General features: G+C 38.0%; 1 protein-coding gene across 2 annotated transcripts; it reads left to right on the top strand.

The window, feature by feature from the left end:
* Positions 1 to 1,873: 1,873 nt before the first annotated feature.
* On the top strand, positions 1,874 to 17,047 carry LOC126810047 (glyoxylate reductase/hydroxypyruvate reductase). Of its 2 annotated transcripts, none has more exons than XM_050534986.2 (3): positions 1,874 to 2,168; positions 12,858 to 13,028; positions 16,367 to 17,046. In XM_050534986.2, the coding sequence occupies exons 2-3, from the start codon at positions 12,884 to 12,886 to the stop codon at positions 16,966 to 16,968; spliced, it is 747 nt and encodes a 248-aa protein (XP_050390943.1). In that variant the 5' UTR covers positions 1,874 to 2,168; positions 12,858 to 12,883; the 3' UTR covers positions 16,969 to 17,046. The 2 variants fall into 2 exon arrangements, with proteins under 2 accessions (XP_050390943.1, XP_050390942.1); XM_050534985.2 differs by lacking the exon at positions 1,874 to 2,168 and adding an exon at positions 11,235 to 11,612 and having other exon boundaries at positions 16,367 to 17,047.
* The last annotated feature ends 819 nt before the right edge of the window (positions 17,048 to 17,866 follow it).

Genomic DNA, 17,866 nt, shown 5'->3' with positions numbered 1-17,866 from the left:
GCTTTTACGGTCAATGATCTATTTAACAGGTTTAATACACGAGACCATGTCGTACCTTGATGGTCTCTTTAACAGGTTTAATGCATTAGATCATAATATAGCATCTTGATGGTCTCTTTAACAGGTTTAATGCATTAGACCATATATAGCATCTTGGTGGTCTCTTTAACTGGTTTAATTGCATGAGGCCATAATACTCAACGAAACGTCGCCTTAAAAATACACTAGTAGCTGCTTTCCATAAGTATGTGTTTTTGTTGTTGCTGTATATGCATTTTACATGTATTTCACACTCTGCAATACATGTACTTTACACGCAAATATGTATTTTACACACAATACATGTATTTTACACGCAATACATGTAGTTCACACTCTGTACGTATATTTTACACAGTGGCGGCGCCGGGGGGGGGGGGGGGGGCTCTGTTTGCCCCCCCCCCCCCCCAATAATTTTAGAAAATAAAAAAAAGTATTTGTGATACGTTTCGGTAATCAATCCATTCTACGGTGAATAAATCCCACATCCCCACTCAGTCATAAACTTGCATGTTATAGAGCATTTCCGACAGTTTATTTTTCAAAATTTTCTTGGCGAGGTACCCAATGGACTTGCTACTTTGGCGCTCATAAGGGGAATTCGTTGAGGTTCGCAAGTCCGTTCGTTTGACATTTTGTTCTCTAGTCGGATAAACTAGTGATCAGTATCTGGGCAGATCTATTATCTCGACGATCGGTGTCTGACAGAATACTGTCACACAGCATTTCCGGCAGTAGGACTCCCTACTTTGACGCTCGTGAGTGGGTTTCGTCGTGATTCGCAAGTCCGTTCGTTTGACACTTTACCTCATCGATCAGTGCCTGAAATACTGCCAGGCTGCATTTCCGGCAACCCTACCCCTAGTTGAAGCTCGTGCCTTTGCCCCCTTAACCTTGGACTTTGCCCCAGCTTTGTCTCTCCAATCACCGACGGCTGGCGCCGCCACTGATTTTACACACTGTACGTGCATTTTACACTCTGTACGTACATTTTACATAACAGAGAAGTAGTTATTCCCATACATACCATGTGTAATTAAATAACAAAAGTAGTTATATTCATAAATTAGTTATATCCATAAATAGGTTATATCCATAAATTAGTTATATCCATAAATAGGTTATATCTATAAATTAGTTATATCCATAAAGTAGTTATCCATAAAGTAGTTCTATCCATAAAGTAGTTCTATCCATAAAGTAGTTGTATCAACAAAGTAGTTATATCCATAATGTAGTTATATCCATACATACTATGTGATATTTAATAACCCATAAATACTAGGCGTTAATAAGTAGCAGAGAAGTGATTATATCCATACATACCATGTCTTATTAAATAACAGAGAAGTGGTTATATATATAATATATATATATATATATATATATATATATATATATATATATATATATATATATAATCTATGTTGTGTTTTTGCTGGGAATTATAATTTATTTCTTATGTTAAATATTCCATCAAATACCAAACTAAATGGCCACAACAGTTAACTAGATATTGGATACAGGTTATGTCGGTTTATCTAAAGCTACAATATTTAAAGATACATTATGGCAGATTAGATAAAGACCTGACAGTTCTCACTATAATGGTTAAAAACTAGATAATGTAAAGGGAATTTTCTGAAAATTTCAGTCAAATTGATCCACTCTGAACCGAGAATTTAGCGATTGGATTTTAGGTCTAGCCTTGATCATCATTACTAAAGTCGGTACGATAAAAAAAAACATAGACCTGCAATAGACAGATTTAGCTCTTGCATAATGTATGTTTAAACTAGATAATGAATACAGATTCTGCCTGTTTATTCTATAGGTTGGATGTTCTAGACTACGTTGCTACAACAGTTAAACTGTTCTAGACTAGATAATGAATACGGATTCTGCTTGTTTATTCCTTAAGTTGGATGATCTAGACTACATGGCTACAACAGTTAAGCTAGATAATGGATCGTGATTCAGGAGACAGGGAAGACGAGATAAACGAGATGGATCCTGATGAGGTCGCGAGAGACCGATTAAAAAACATCGGTTCTGATTGTGATATATTCGATGGTTCCAGATCCAAATAATGACAAGGAAGACAATTCAAACCAGATGAATTGTCACAGGTAAGTTACGACTTTATTTATTTATTAAGAGAGAGAGAGAGGGGGGAGAGAGAGAGAGAGAGAGAGAGAGAGAGAGAGAGAGAGATGCCGGATATGTACTGTCACCCATGGAGAGATCAATGTATAACGTGTTAGGTTGATGTATTTAGATTACTAGGATAGATCAGTGTATAAAGTGTTGGAGTGGTTAGAGAGAGAGAGATGCCGGATATGTACTGTCACCCATGGAGAGATCAATGTATAACGTGTTAGGTTGATGTATTTAGATTACTAGGATAGATCAGTGTATAAAGTGTTGGAGTGGTTAGATCAATGTATAACGTAGGTTGGTGTATTTAGATTACTAGGATAGACCAGTGTATAAAGTGTTGGAGTGGTTGATGTATTTAGATTACTAGGATAGATCAGTGTATAAAGTGTTGGAGTGGTTAGATCAATGTATAACGTAGGTTGATGTATTTAGATTACTAGGATAGACCAGTGTATAAAGTGTTAGGTTGATGTATTTAGATTACTAGGATAGATCAATGTATATAGTGTTAGGTTGATGTATTTAGAGTATATTGGTATAATAAGATTACTGGAAGGGGATCAATGTTTGAGGCCTTAAAATCGAGCATTAAGATTACTAAAAGTCGAAGAGAGAAACAATTGTTATAAAGGTTTTACATTCATCACTGTGCATTCATTAAAACCAAATGAACGCATTTAATATATTTCAGATTAAAGGCACTACTAGTTTCCGCTCAGCGAGATGGGGATATTCCGGAAGTAGTGACAAGGTTATCGCCCCAAGATAAGATGGAGTCTGTATTTGTAGCATCTAGGTGTAAGATGTATGGAGTCGTGCTATATCTGTTAAATCATGGTGTTGATTTACATTATATTGATAATGAACAGAACAATCTGCTACACATTGTTTTAGGTAATTACTGGGAACATGATAATTATTCTCCCAGATTAGGTATATGTTTTAATGATAATTCCACGGACATAAATACAAATACATTTTTACAATGTGTAGTTAAATTAGTTCAAGCCAATGTTGATATCAATCATCTGAATCAAGCTAGACAAACACCTTTATTTATAGCTGCTAAGAACCATTTGCATAAAGTCGTGATATATCTATTAGAACATGGTGCGGGTGTACATTACGTTGATATACACCAGACAAATGTACTTCACACTGTTTTAGATTTTGGTGGTTTTTTCACTTGTTTTGGTGGAAGTTGCTATTTCCCGGATGTGAAGCGAGATGAGCTACCACAATGTGTTATTGAGTTAGTTGAAGCTGGGGTAGATGTCAACCATTTGAATAAAGATAACCAGACGCCTATATTTATAGCTGCTAAGAACCATTTGTATAAAGTTGTGATATATCTTTTAGATCATGGTTCAAATATACATTACGTTGACATACACGGGAACAATCTACTACACACAGTTTTAGACTTGGATCGAATTTACCCAGGTAATGGTATTGAGGATTTCCATGATGTCGCGAATATAGAGGAAACATTACACTGCGTAGTTAAATTAATTGAAGCTGGCGTTGACGTCAACCATCTAAATGAAGCTAGACAAACTCCTATATTCTTAGCAGCCAGGAAAAATTGGTATAAAGTTATAACATATCTGTTAGATCATGGCGCACACGTAAAATGCATTGATATATACCAGGGCAATGTACTACACACAGTTTTAGATGAATATTCCTCGTATCACGGGGATATGACTGAGTTGTTACAGTGTGTAATCAAATTAGTTGAAGCTGGTGTAGATGTGAACCATCATAATAAAGATAAGCAGACTCCTATATTTATAGCTGCTGAAAAAAGATTGCGTTCGGTTGTGGTGTATCTGTTAGAACACGGGGCGCATGTACATTGTGTTGATAAAAACCAGGATAATATACTACACATAGTTTTAAATGGCTACCTTTGTGGCCATTACCCGAATACCGATGAAAATTTGCGATATATAATTACATTAATTGAAGCAGGCGTTGATGTCAACCATTTAAACGGAGATAATGAGACGCCCATTTATAAAGCTGCCTTGGCAGGATTGTATAATGTTGTTATATATCTATTAGAGCGTGTAGATTATTTTGCATTATCCCAGAACAATGCACTGCTAGGAGTTTTATATAGTCAAGTCCCAGACTTTAATAGAAAGGTGTTTTTACAATGTATAGTTAAATTAGTTGAAGCCGGCGTCGTTGTCAACCGGCTGACCGTATATAAAGAGACACCGATATTTATAGCCGCTAGGAAAAGGCTATATGCAGTTATACTGTATCTGTTACGTCATGGCGCACGTGTACATTATGTTGATATTAAAGGCCAGAACATTCTTCACTGTATTATACGTCATACAGATGGTATTACTAGGGGTGATATAGACCAGTGTGTTGAGACTGTTAAAACAGTTATAAACATGGGAGTAGATATTCACAAACCTGACAATGAAGGTAACACACCACTGTTTTATTTAACAAGTCAAACATCTATACTGAGATTCAATTATAATTTCACAGTTTCAATCAATGCTACCGAGTGCACATTCAATTTTAATTTGATGACTATTTTAATTAATGCTGGTTGTGATGTGAATCATCAAAACAACAAAGGACAAACGCCATTAATGCACTATACACAATGCCAAGCCGATATCAGTATCTTAAAACTGTTGATTCCCTATTCTGATGTAAATCTAACAGATAATGATGGTTATACAGCGTGTAGTTATTGTGTTCGATATCGTGAGTTAGATTGTACTAATATATTTAAACTTTTTACCTACTCACAACTGAATTCACCCAACAATGGAACAAAATTATTTCACCAGATTCTTAGTTGTGAGAGGTTGGGGCTGTTTAATTATTACATAGGACTAAAGTTGATTGTTAATGGTGTGACAACTGAAGGAGAAAATATGCTGCATGTGTTAGCTAGAGTAAACTACGATTATTCTCTAAAGAAGTTAAACTGGTTGTTTAATAAAGAGCTAGACATAAACCATCGATGTTCTAAGACCAACACACCTATTATGGTGGCTGCTCTGTTATTGAATAGTAAATATTTAGAACTATTCACACGTCATCCTAGAATAGACACCAATACACAAAATATCCAGGGCCATTCAGCTCTTCATCTATGCATCATTGGATTTACTATGGCTAAAGATGGATTGAATAACAGACAGGAAAATGACGTTGTTGAGAATTACTGTAGATTGATATATCCAATATACATGGAGTGTGTTGATATTTTACTAGCTGCTGTTGGCATAGATGTAAATATTCAAGATGGAAGAGGTAGAAGTGCTTTGATGATGGCGGCAATGAAAAACGATAGATTTCTTATCAGGAAATTGCTTAATGCTGGAGCAATGGTTAATTACAATGGTGAATCTGCTTTACATTATCTTGATATTTATGAGAGTGTGTTTGATCAAACATTTAAATTACTGGTTTCTGCTGGGGACAATATGCTGCTCAATTTGCCATGCATAAATGGCAACATACTGATCCAAACGACTTTAGGGTTTCCACGTTGGTGGGATCCACGTACAGCTGTTAGTTTTGTTAAATATTTAGTCGGTAAAAACTGCTACCTTCAAACTCTTTCAACATATTCAGTTAAAAGTAGTTATAACCAGCTTGATCTGAATGAACTATGCAGAAAAGAAAGAGATGAACTTAGAAAATTGTTATATCTTAGTGGCGCTCCAGTGAAAGAAATAGTACAAACTTTAAATTTTGAGGAGGAAATTAAAGTTGAACGAGAAGAGATATTAAACACCCGTCACCAAGAAATATTCACCAACTACTGCTGTAATATCTCTCTCACGTCTCTGTGTAGAAGAATCATCAGACAGAAGCTAGGATTGGGTATAAAGGAGAAGCTTATGGATTTAGAACTGCCTAGAGAACTAAACGACTTCCTTTTGTTAAAAGATGTTCTTCGTCCTAAAGATTACAATATAGATAATATTGATGATGGTTGTAATGACTTTGATGATGATGATGGTTTTATTTGTTATGATTCCGATAAAAATCGAGATGGAGATTATAGTCAATATGACTACCAGTATTTTACACTCAGTGCAGAACAATACCTGTGAAAATCCGACAAGTTTCCAATGGTGATAAGATTAGAATACAACAAAAGGAGCATGCATTGATAGTGGTTATTCAAAAACTGAAATATATATCTTGCTATGAACAGTTCTATTAATTACAACCTGATTAAAATACAAATGTATATTTCGTTTCGTATTTTTATACTTTCGATGGCCTACAGTACATGAAGATCTAACAAATTGTACTGGGAGGGCGCATCACGCTTTTGATCCTGCATGTGACGTCAGGCATTGATTAATCAATCAGCGTTGACGTGTCTATGGGTTTACCCACAGTTCCGTGCAGAGCACACCAAGAAATTGCCGTAACAGACCGTTTCATTGACTTATTATCCTCATATCAACTAGAGAAAGCCTGTTTTATAACAACTCTTCCAGATTCTAGTGTTGTGAAGAAAGTAAAACGAAAATTTTGAACTATAAAATACGAAACAAAATAGGATCTGTGTTTTTAATCAGATTGTATTAATTACTGACGATGAATAATGACAATGTAGATTTTTACATCTATTTGATCAATGTTGAATAACACTACATTGTCCATAGCTAACAATAAACTTTAGTTGTCGAATAACTTGTATATAATCTTGGTGATCCACCCCCCATACTTGTTTTGTCGAAAGAAGTTTATGAGATATTCGACATCTATTTAGCTAAGTGGGTGTATTATCTAATTAGCTAATTGTCCAAAAAAAGCACAATAATGTCATTGATAAAGTGGGCAGAAACCATCGAGAAAACAATTTATTCCGACAAATCAAGGTCCAGTATAAATATGCTAAATATTGTTGGTCTGAGGGAGAAGATGACATAGACCAACAACAACACGGTCCTGCCGAGGTGTTCCTGAATGTCGGCAGTATATCTCTTCCGCTCGAACGTAGGTATAAGTAGGAAGTTGGCATCTGTAGTCATCACTATCTCAATTATCTGTGACGCCATGTGATCTATGTCATCTTCACCTTCAGGGATTTCAAAGTGGAGAGCAGGATGGTCTCCTGCATATGGACACGGACATATATTAAATGTCTCAACATGAACATTCTAAATGTTTTTTCGTGGGGTTCTTACATGAGTATGTGGACAATAATTTATATCCAGGTTATGATAATCATGTCAGCCCATAAATCTATGTGATTATCTGCTCTTAAGTTTATGTCAGAATAACTCTGGGCTGATCCCTGAAATATTATACACGAGTTATGTCCCTTCCCTTTCACCTATCTAGCAAGCGTTAAAGTCTGGTTTTGACACAAAACGTGAAACGTTCAAATAATGAAACATATGGTAGTAACGGTGATAATCAATTGTTATTTGAAGATAATCATTGGCCATTGGTTCAAAGGCACTACTTTGGTTAGATTGGGTCGATATGGAAGCTTGCCATGCCAGCCCATACATTTATACACGTCTCTACTAGCTACTAAATACTGACGAGAGTAAATGTGGTCTGATACCTTCAGATTTATACACGAGTTCCGCCCCCTTCCCTTCGGCAACCGCGATTGTCTGATTTTGTCACGAAAACGTGATGACCTTTCACCAAAATAACATATAAGGCACGAGGGACGTTCAAATAACAAAATATACTAATATTAATAATCGACGGTCATTTGAACTTATGGGGATAATCGCCGGTCATCGATGGAAAGGCGGGGAGCATCGAAAATACCGTTTTTATATCCCACATTTTCATGTGGACGTGTATATTGTCGTCGCCCCTGTCCATCCGGACGTCCGTCCACAATTTGTTTGTGGACACTCCACAGGTCACAAGTCTTATCCGATTTTGCCGAAACTTGCAATAGGTTTATCTTCAAAAGAAGATATTGGCATATATCGGATCGAAACTTCATGTATTATGGCCCCTGATTGTACGCGAAATCGCGTTTTTAGCTTGTGGACCCTATAGAGGTCACAATTTTAATCCTATTTTGACGAAACTTGAAATGTAAGTTTAAAACCCAAGATCTCGGTTCCTTGGGATATTCGTGCATATTGGACCGTAACTTCTTGAATTATGGCCCCTGATTGTACGAAAAATCGCGTTTTTAGCTTGTGGACCCTAGGGAGGTCATAATTTTTATCCAATTTAAAAAAACGTATTATTATATCACCGTTACACCCTAAGGCTGGTTGAGGTCGAATTTCGTGAAAATCGGCCCAAAATGGCCGCCCCTCGTTCTCAAAAAGCGTAAAAATATGGTAAATCAAGGTTGTTGACCCTATAGAGGTCACAATTTTTATCCAATTTTGTTGAAACTTGAAATGTAAGTTTACACCCCAAAGATCTCGTTTCTTTTCGATATTCGCGCATATCGGACCGTAATTTCCTGAATTATGTCCCCTGATTGTACGAAAAATCGCGTTTTTAGCTTGTGGACCCTATAGAGGTAATAATTTTTATCCAATTTAAAAAAACGTATTATTATATCACCGTTACACCCTAAGGCTGGTTGAGGTCGAATTTCGTGAAAATCGGCCCAAAATGGCCGCCCCTCGTTCTCAAAAAGCGTAAAAATATGGTAAATCAAGGTTGTTGACCCTATAGAGGTCACAATTTTTATCCAATTTTGTTGAAACTTGAAATGTAAGTTTACACCCCAAAGATCTCGTTTCTTTTCGATATTCGCGCATATCGGACCGTAATTTCCTGAATTATGTCCCCTGATTGTACGAAAAATCGCGTTTTTAGCTTGTGGACCCTATAGAGGTAATAATTTTTATCCGATTGAAAAAAAAAACATTTTAGTATATCACCGTTACACCCTAAGGCTGGTTGAGGTCGAATTTCGTGAAAATCGGCCCAAAACGGCCGCCCCTCGTTCTCAAAAAGCGTAAAAATATGGTAAATCAAGGTTGTTGACCCTATAGAGGTCACAATTTTTATCCAATTTTGTTGAAACTTGAAATGTAAGTTTATACCTCGAAGATCGCGTTTCTTTTCGATATTCGCGCATATCGGACCGTAATTTCCTGAATTATGGCCCCTGATTGTACGAAAAATCGCGTTTTTAGCTTGTGGACCCTATAGAGGTAATAATTTTTATCCGATTGAAAAAAAAAAAAACGTTTTAGTATATCACCGTTACACCCTAAGGATGGTTGAGTTCGAATTTCATGCAAATCAGCCCAAAACTGACAGACAAAATGGCCGCCCCCTTGTTCTCAAATAGTGTAAAAATGGGGTATGTCAAGGTTGTGACCCTCTAGAGGTCACAATTTTCTTCCGATTTTGAAATGTAAGTTTATAACCCAAGGATGTCGGTTCCTGTCGATATTCGTGCATATCGGACCGTAACTTCCTGAATTATGGTCCCTGATTGTACGAAAAATCACGTTTTTAGCTTGAGGTCCCTCTAGAGGTCACAATTATTATCTGAATTAAAAAAACGTTTTAATATATCACCTTTACACCCAAAGGACGGCTGAGTTCGAATGTCGTGAAAATCGGCCCAAAACTGACAGACAAAATGGCCGTCCCTCGTACTCAAATAGTGTACAAATATGGTATATCAAGGTTGTGGACCCTGTAGAGGTGACAATTGTCTTCTGATTTTGATGAAACTTGAAATGTAAGTTTATAACCCAACGATCTTGGTTCCGTTCGATATTTACGCATATCGGATCGTAACTTCCTGAATTTTGGCCCCTTATTGTACGAAAAATCGCTTTTTGTTTAGCTTGTTCTCTATCCATCTCTTGCGAATTGTGGGCAGCCGCTGGTTACCCAGTCTGGTGGATTGAGGAGGTCCAGTCAGTGTTTTTGCTTTTGACATTTACTTGGCGAAAAACACATCCAGAGGATTAGGGTTAGGGTTTTGAATGGGGTGGGGGTTCCTAAATAGGACCCCCGCAAGAATCATGGCCCTAGGTCTTAACAAATTGCTTAAGCAATTCAATGGCTTAGGTGCTTTGAAAAATTGACCTTGAAGTGTGGTTATTTTTCGGATTTCTTATGCTGGACTAAGATAACAAGCAGTCCATCAGTTGGTTTGGGTTTATGGCGGGGTATCAGGTTCAAAATGCGATCTGCAGTAGAAAGTAGAAAATAAAAAGTAAAAGAGAAAATTCTTATCCAAAATGGACATTTTCGTGTGGGAAACATATACCGCTCGTGCTTTTCAACCTAATACGTCCACCTTTTCAACTTTAAGTCGTAAATATTCTACTTTCAACAACAGAATTTCTACTTTCAACAACAACATTTCTACTTTCAATAATCAACTTTTGACATTCGACTTTCAACTTCAGATTTTCTACTCAAGATACGGTATTTTCCCGTAAAAATAAACGATCCCATAATACCGTATTTTAATGACATGCAGAAATAGTCACGTGATCAAATTTATTTCCGTAATATGCATGGAGAAAATCTCGAGCAGAAAATCTTGAGTAGAAAATCTGACTATTTCTGCATGTTGAAATGGGCGGAGATAGGTTTTTCGGATTTTCTACTTACGTCTGATAGGTGCTCTATTCCCCGCTCTCTCAAAGATTTTTTTAGTTTCCCCGACAGACTGTTTAGGACAACGTTTGCAGGAAATTAGGTAGATTGGATTACGGCTTTCGTACGTATGGCACTCATTAAATACATGTATCAGTTATTGTATGATTTTATCGTTAAGTTGTGGCTAAAGGGGTAAGACGCTGGCTCGCTAGTCTGGAGTTCCCTGCATTGGTTGAGAAAGTTAATCGGATTTTTCGACGTGGTTTCCCCTTGTCAGTGGTGCAGGACTGGGGGCCTGGCAAGGACAGTCGGTCTAGTTGTTTCGTGTATACATTGGCGTGTACGTAAAATATCCATTGGTAGTTTCGATCCGATATAAGAATAGGTCATAGTACCGCTACCCGGGCACAATTTCCCTCATAGCACACTGTATGGCGCATGCCCGTCTTCATTAGCCCAGTATAGGAGCAGAACAGAAAAACGTTAAAACCCATTTCATTTCATTTTTGTTATCGTCAAGTTACTCAAATGATGCAAGCGCCACCACCTCTTATCTATTGTGTACATAGCTTAAATTGACCTAGTCACAAGTTGGTGTACGCTCGATACGACGCGAGGCAAACTAGTTTGTGTAGCTTGAAATATGTCAGTTAAACCGACAGTGTTTTTCACTAGATCAGCTCCACCGAATGGTGTCGCACTTCTTGCACAAGAATGTGAGCTACAAATATGGGAGAGTGAGGATCCCATACCCAGAGAAGAACTGTTACGCAGAGTAAAGGGAATCCACGCTCTATTTGTTCATCCACCTATACGCGTGGACTCGGAGCTGTTCGATGCAGCGGGTAAGTTGGTTATCGATGAATGTGCTTCAAGCCAGGTTTACACAAGGGATATCGCATTATATACGATATGAAATGAAATGGGGCCTTCTCTTATATCAAATGACAACTGTCAAGTATTCTTTTACGTGCACGCCAATCTGACACTGGACCTCGGTTTTTCGTCCCTATTTGTTCTTTTGTTGTGTTCTTTGTTCTTTTGTTGTGTTCTGTGTTCTTTTGCTGTTATTTCATCGTGTAATGTAGTATGTTCTGTAGGGTGTTCATCTGTTGTGTTTTCCGACGTGTCAGTGATGTCTAGTCGTTCGGATGGGACGAAAAACCGAGGTCCCGTGTACAAATTGGCGTGCACGTAAAAGATCACTTGGCAGTTGGAATTCGATATAAGAATAGACCATAGTGCCGCTGTCCGGGCAAAATTTCCCTCTTAGCACACTGTATGGCGTATGCCCGTCTTCATTAGCCCAGTTCGGTGCAGAACAGTAGGACGTTAAACTCCATTTCATTTCATTTCATTTCATTTCATTTCATTTTTTCTTCTGTTGTGCATCAATCTGATTAAAAAACAGGGCCCTTATTCACGAAAACTTAAACTCAGATACAATCGAAATTTTAAGAAATACTGCAATTCGATTGGCTGACCAATATGCAAATTGGATATATGCAAATTGATTTAACTGGTCAGCCAATCGAATTGCAGTATTTCTTAAAATTTCGATTGTATCTTAGTTTAAGTTTTCGTGAATAAGGGCCCAGATCTATATTTCGTTTCTTTTTTTATACTTTCGAATTCGATGGCCTCTACTACATGAAGATCTGACTGGTTGTACTGGGGGGTCGTGTTAAGAGTCATACGAGCGGCATTTGACTCTATGACGTTAGACATTGATTAATCAATCATCTTTGACGTTTCTAGGGGTTTACCCACAGTTCCTTGCAGAACACGCCAAGAACTCGCCGTAACAGATCGTTTCATTGGCTAATTCCTCACATCAACTAGAAAGCCTGTTATATAACAACTCTTCCAGATCCTAGTGTTGTGAAGACGAGTAAAACGAAATCTTGAACTATAAAATACGATACGAAACAGGATCTGTGTTTTAATCAGATTGGATGTGTATTGTGTTCATTGTTGTGCGTTGTGTTCTTGTGTTGTGTAATATGTTATTTATTGTGTTTTGTTGTTTATTGTCCTCTTTTATTGTGTATTTTTTTCATGTGTTGTGTTGTTGTGTTATTTATTAACAGGTCCACAGTTAAAAGTTGTTGGTACCATGTCTGTTGGTTTAGATCATGTAGATCTAGCAGAATGTAAGAAGAGAAACATCCCCGTGGGTAATACCCCTGGTGTTTTAACTTCAGCTGTAGCAGAATTAACTGTTACCTTGCTGTTAGCCACAGCTAGAAGGATGAAACAAGGTAGGTCCACATATCGCTTACTTCACACAAAACAGTTGTGATGATACCGAAAACTAAATAAAATGGGGTTCAACGCCCTACTTTTCTGCATCAACCGGGCTTATGAAGACAGGCACACACCATGTAATGCTTTATGGGGTGGTCGAATGGTTAGCACGTGCGCGTGGTATCATAAGGTTTGTCATTGAGTCAACTGACGTGGTTTCGATTCTCCGGTTATACCTTACAAGGAGCGGGTTATCCCTACACGCAAGCGAATTAATGAAATACAATTGAACCATATTTTAGTCCTGAAATGACCTGGTTTGTGTCGAACGGACGTTAAATCCCATCTCTCTCTCTCTCTCTCTCTCTCGCTGTCTCTCTCCCTCTCTCTCTCTCTCTCTCGCTGTCTCTCTCCCTCTCTCTCTCTCTCTCTCTTTGGGAGCGATTTTGCCCGGATAGCAGAGGTTTCGTTCCGCTTGCTTTTCATCAAATTCCATTGTACTCAAACGTGTACTCGGGGCACCGTTTCTCGCCAGGCCCTCTGTCACTGACTAGAGTAAACTACGCGAAAAAATCCCGAGGAACTGTCTCGGTTGGTAGAAAAACAAACGTAGGCCGTTAAACGACCTTCCTTGATATGTTTATGACGTGTATCAAGGCATCCATCCTAACCAGCTGCGCTAGATCATGATCAATCTTGATCAGTGGATGCGTGTATCTAACATGACCTGTTTTTTTAAAACCCTTATCCAGACCTCTTATTGAGTTTCACCATGGACCTTATTTATTATAAGGTCCATGGTTTCGCTTTCAACAATGGTATTCTATTTTATCGTATGCTCGCTTATCCAGCACTAAGTCTTTTATCTTGTGTTCGGTTATCTAGTACTAAGTAATTTATCAGTATAGGTTAATATTATATAGATGGTTGTAAGAAGAGATAATCTTTGTCTATAGATATACATATACATTATTATAACTATAAATAGACAGGTGCGTGTATATGAATATTTAGATAAACTCAATATTACATGACTGTATCTTATGTCAGTAGATACTTCCGATGTCGCTTAAACAGTCATTATCAATCTGTTTCACACAGTATTACGAAAGTCTCCTAATATCTCTGTAAAAGATGGCTGCCTTCAATACATGACGCCATATCACGCGGCGTCAATAATTGGCTCAATGGCGCGTGCATTGTTTACATAAGACGTTACTGATTCGATCAGAATGGCGCCTTTTACTCATTGTAATACCCATTTACACAAAAATAGGAAATAATTTTAACTACAAATACTCCAAACGTCTTTATTTATTTTTCTAATACATAATAAAAATGTTTTAGAATTTAATTTGTGGGAGGAAAAAAGTTAATATTTGTGGTTCATTAAGTCGCATCGATGTCATCCTTATCAGTGATTGTCGCGGCCTAGCGAATATTCACTGCTGATCAGTGTGAGGCATTATGTAAGAGCTAAATCTGCCTATTGCAGGTCTTTCTTTAGGTCTGAAATGTTATCTAAACTATTACTTATACATTTATTAACATAACAAGACCATGCGATATAAGTAGATTTAAATACGTTTTGCGGTCGATGCGGTTACCGTAAAAATGGATAATCGAGACTTTGTTTATTATCGTAACAATAGTAGTAATGACAACCGAGGCTAGGCTATAAATTTAACTCCGATATCTAAGCTCAGAGTGAAGCAATTTGGCTGAAATTCAGCATATTCTCTTTTCATTATCCATTCTTTTAAATGTTATAGCGAGAACTGTCAGCTCTTTATTTAATCTTACTTTATGCCGCTTGAGGGGGGTGGCCGAATGGTTAGCACGTGCGCGCTGTATCATAAGGTCTGCCGTGGTTTCGAATCCCCGGTTGTACGTGACAAGGATTAGGGTCGCCTGTCCAACCTCGTGGGTTTTCTCCAGGTCCTCCGGTTTCCTCCCACTGCTAAAGACCCCTACGCGCAAGCGAATTATTGAAATAAAATTGAACCATATGTTAGTCCCGAAATGACCTAGTTTGTGTCGAGTGGACGTTAAACTATAGAATTCTGTGTTAGTAAGTTTTTGATTTCTCTCTATGCCGTTTTTATGAGTTTTCCTAGTGTTTCAATTTTGAACCTATTTGGTAATCATCTTCTTTGGGCGACTCCGTACGATGACCTGTAACTTGGCATACAAATGCGCGTCGTTTGGCGGACTTCCACATCTAATAGGGGGGTCACGGTGGCTGAGAAAGTTCTTCCAGATTTTCCGGAGTGATGCAGGACGGAGGGTATGACAGTTGGAATTCGATATAACAGCAAAATTTCCCACATGGCATACTGTATGGCGTATGCCCGTCTTCATTAGCCCAGTTTAGGAGCAGAACAGTAGGACGTTAAACACCATTTTATTTCATTTCATTTCCAACTCACAACATCAAGATGGCTGTGATGACGCCATGGTCGGTTCCAGATACTTTTTTATGTTTTAAATGATGAATTGTACTGCTGTGTTAATTCAAATTTTTATTCCAGGATAAATCTAAATTTATTAATTTACAAAGTAAATACGGAATAAGATCGACACTCAACAGGGTAAATTTGTCCTTTATGATACGCCATATCTTTGTTTAAACAGAGTCATATAACACTTTGTTTAAACAGTATCATATAACATTGTTGTAAGTGCCTAGGTAATCTGGGGGGTTGGGTGGCCGAATGGTTAGTGCGTGCTAAGGTCTGTCATCGAGTCAACTGGCGTGGTTTCGATTCCCTGGTTGTACGTGACAAGGAGTAGGGTCGCCTGTTAAACCTCGCCCGATTTCCGCCTATTGCTAAACACCCATATGCGCAAGGGAGTTATTGAAATAAAATTGAACCATATGTTAGTCCCAAAATGACCTAGTTTGTGTCACCACCTTTGATTCGACGATATCGTTCACGTGTTTGCGTTAAAGTGAGATAATCGGGAAATGCAGACCAGTCTAGCAACGTTTAGATGTAAAACTCGAGGTCCTTGCTTCAGGAATATAGGAAGTCCAAGGTCCGGGTTCGATCCCTGTGTTGGTCACCGTTGTTTCTCCTCGTCGTTCCAACAAATAAATGAAATGAAATGAAATCGGGTTTGACGTCCTACTGTTCTGCTCCGACTGGGCCAATGAAGAGGGCCATAGCCTACGCCATACATTGTTCTATGAGCGAAATTTTGCCCGGACAGTGGCGCTACGGCCTACTCTTAAATCGAATTTCAACTGCAAGGGGATCTTTTAGGTGCACGTCAATGTGTACAATAAGGGACTATGTTGGATAGGAATGGTCCAAGGGAGTTGAAATTATTCGTGTGTTTATCATTTCAGCATTCCAAGCAGTCCACAATGGTAGTTGGGGCACATGGGAAAGTGGAATGTGGATGACGGGAACTTTGCTTGAAGGCAAAACACTCGGTGTTGTTGGATTGGGGCGTATTGGTATGGCGGCAACACGTAGGCTGAAGCCGTTTGGTTTCTCTAAGATATTATACTGTGGACGAAGTAAGAAAAGTTACGATGCTGAAGTCGGGGCAGAATTCGTGGACTTTCTTCAGTTGTTAAAAGAATCGGATATAGTTATTGCAACGTGTTCAATAACGGACGAAAATAAAGGACTATTTAATAAGCGTGCCTTTAAAGCCATGAAAAACACATCCATTTTTATAAACGTCACCAGAGGCGCGTTGGTTAATCAGGATGATTTATTTGAAGCCCTGACAACGGGAGAGATAGGTTCGGCGGGGATTGACGTCACAACACCCGAGCCCCTAGCAACGGACGACAAGCTACTGAGCTTATCGAACCTTACCGTATCGCCACATATAGGTAGCGCCACTGTCGAGTCCAGGTCGGCCATGTGTGAAGTAACGGCTAGAAATATATTAGCTGGATTAAAAGGGGAACCATTGCCGTCTCCAGTTCTAATCTAAATCAGTATAATTTGTAATGTATATTTAGTGTGAATTTGCATATTGTTTAATAAGCCTATCAAAATAATATATATATATTTGCAACTGTCGTTTGTCAGTTTGTTCTCGATTAGTGGCACCACTTGGCTATAAGTGCAGCTTGGGGCGGGAGTTGACACATAGGCCTACTGCAATCTCTCAAACAGAGTTGTCTTCCCTTGCAGTTCATACTAACTCTGGATAGCCGAACTACACAATCGGGTTCGGAGTTACACTACTTCCGGTTCAGTGCTCTACCTCCGGTTAAGTGCTCTATACAATAACATGCAATTCTGGTAATATTATAAAAATATTCGTCTTATGAAATCATTTTTATTTTATAAAAAAACAACCCTAAATCTCAGGCGGCCCTAAAGGGATGATGAAAATGCAATATGGACAAATAAACATAGGTTGCCAGGCAACGACGAATGCGCCCTGAACGTAGGTATTGTTACCCAATAGATACTAAAGATGCATCATGTAAAAGGTCTTTGTTCTGGCTTCAAATATAAATTATAATAATTTTTTATTATCTATTTTTGAACTATTACAGCAAGAAAGGGCAGCTTCATCTAAATCTTATTATAATGCACCTTAAATGATATAAAGGTAATTCTAGCTGTTTGATAATTTATTACAAAACAAACAGTAACACGTATACAATACAAATATACAAAACATTCTTTACATATTTTATACCTATTAAAAGGTCTAAAGTGGAACTTTCTCGGCCATCACATGGCGTGAACCCGTGACTACCTAGGTAGTGAGCCCTACCAAACATGAGCAAGGTGTAATGCTCAAGGGTAGTAATAGCATCACTTATAGTTGACCCGAAAGCAAATGCTTAAACACAGGATAAAAATTGCTAACTAAA

This window comes from Patella vulgata, chromosome 2 (assembly GCF_932274485.2).
Source record: "Patella vulgata chromosome 2, xgPatVulg1.2, whole genome shotgun sequence".
Taxonomy (NCBI): Eukaryota; Metazoa; Mollusca; class Gastropoda; family Patellidae; genus Patella; species Patella vulgata.
This window is presented reverse-complemented; position numbering and strand designations above follow the sequence as displayed.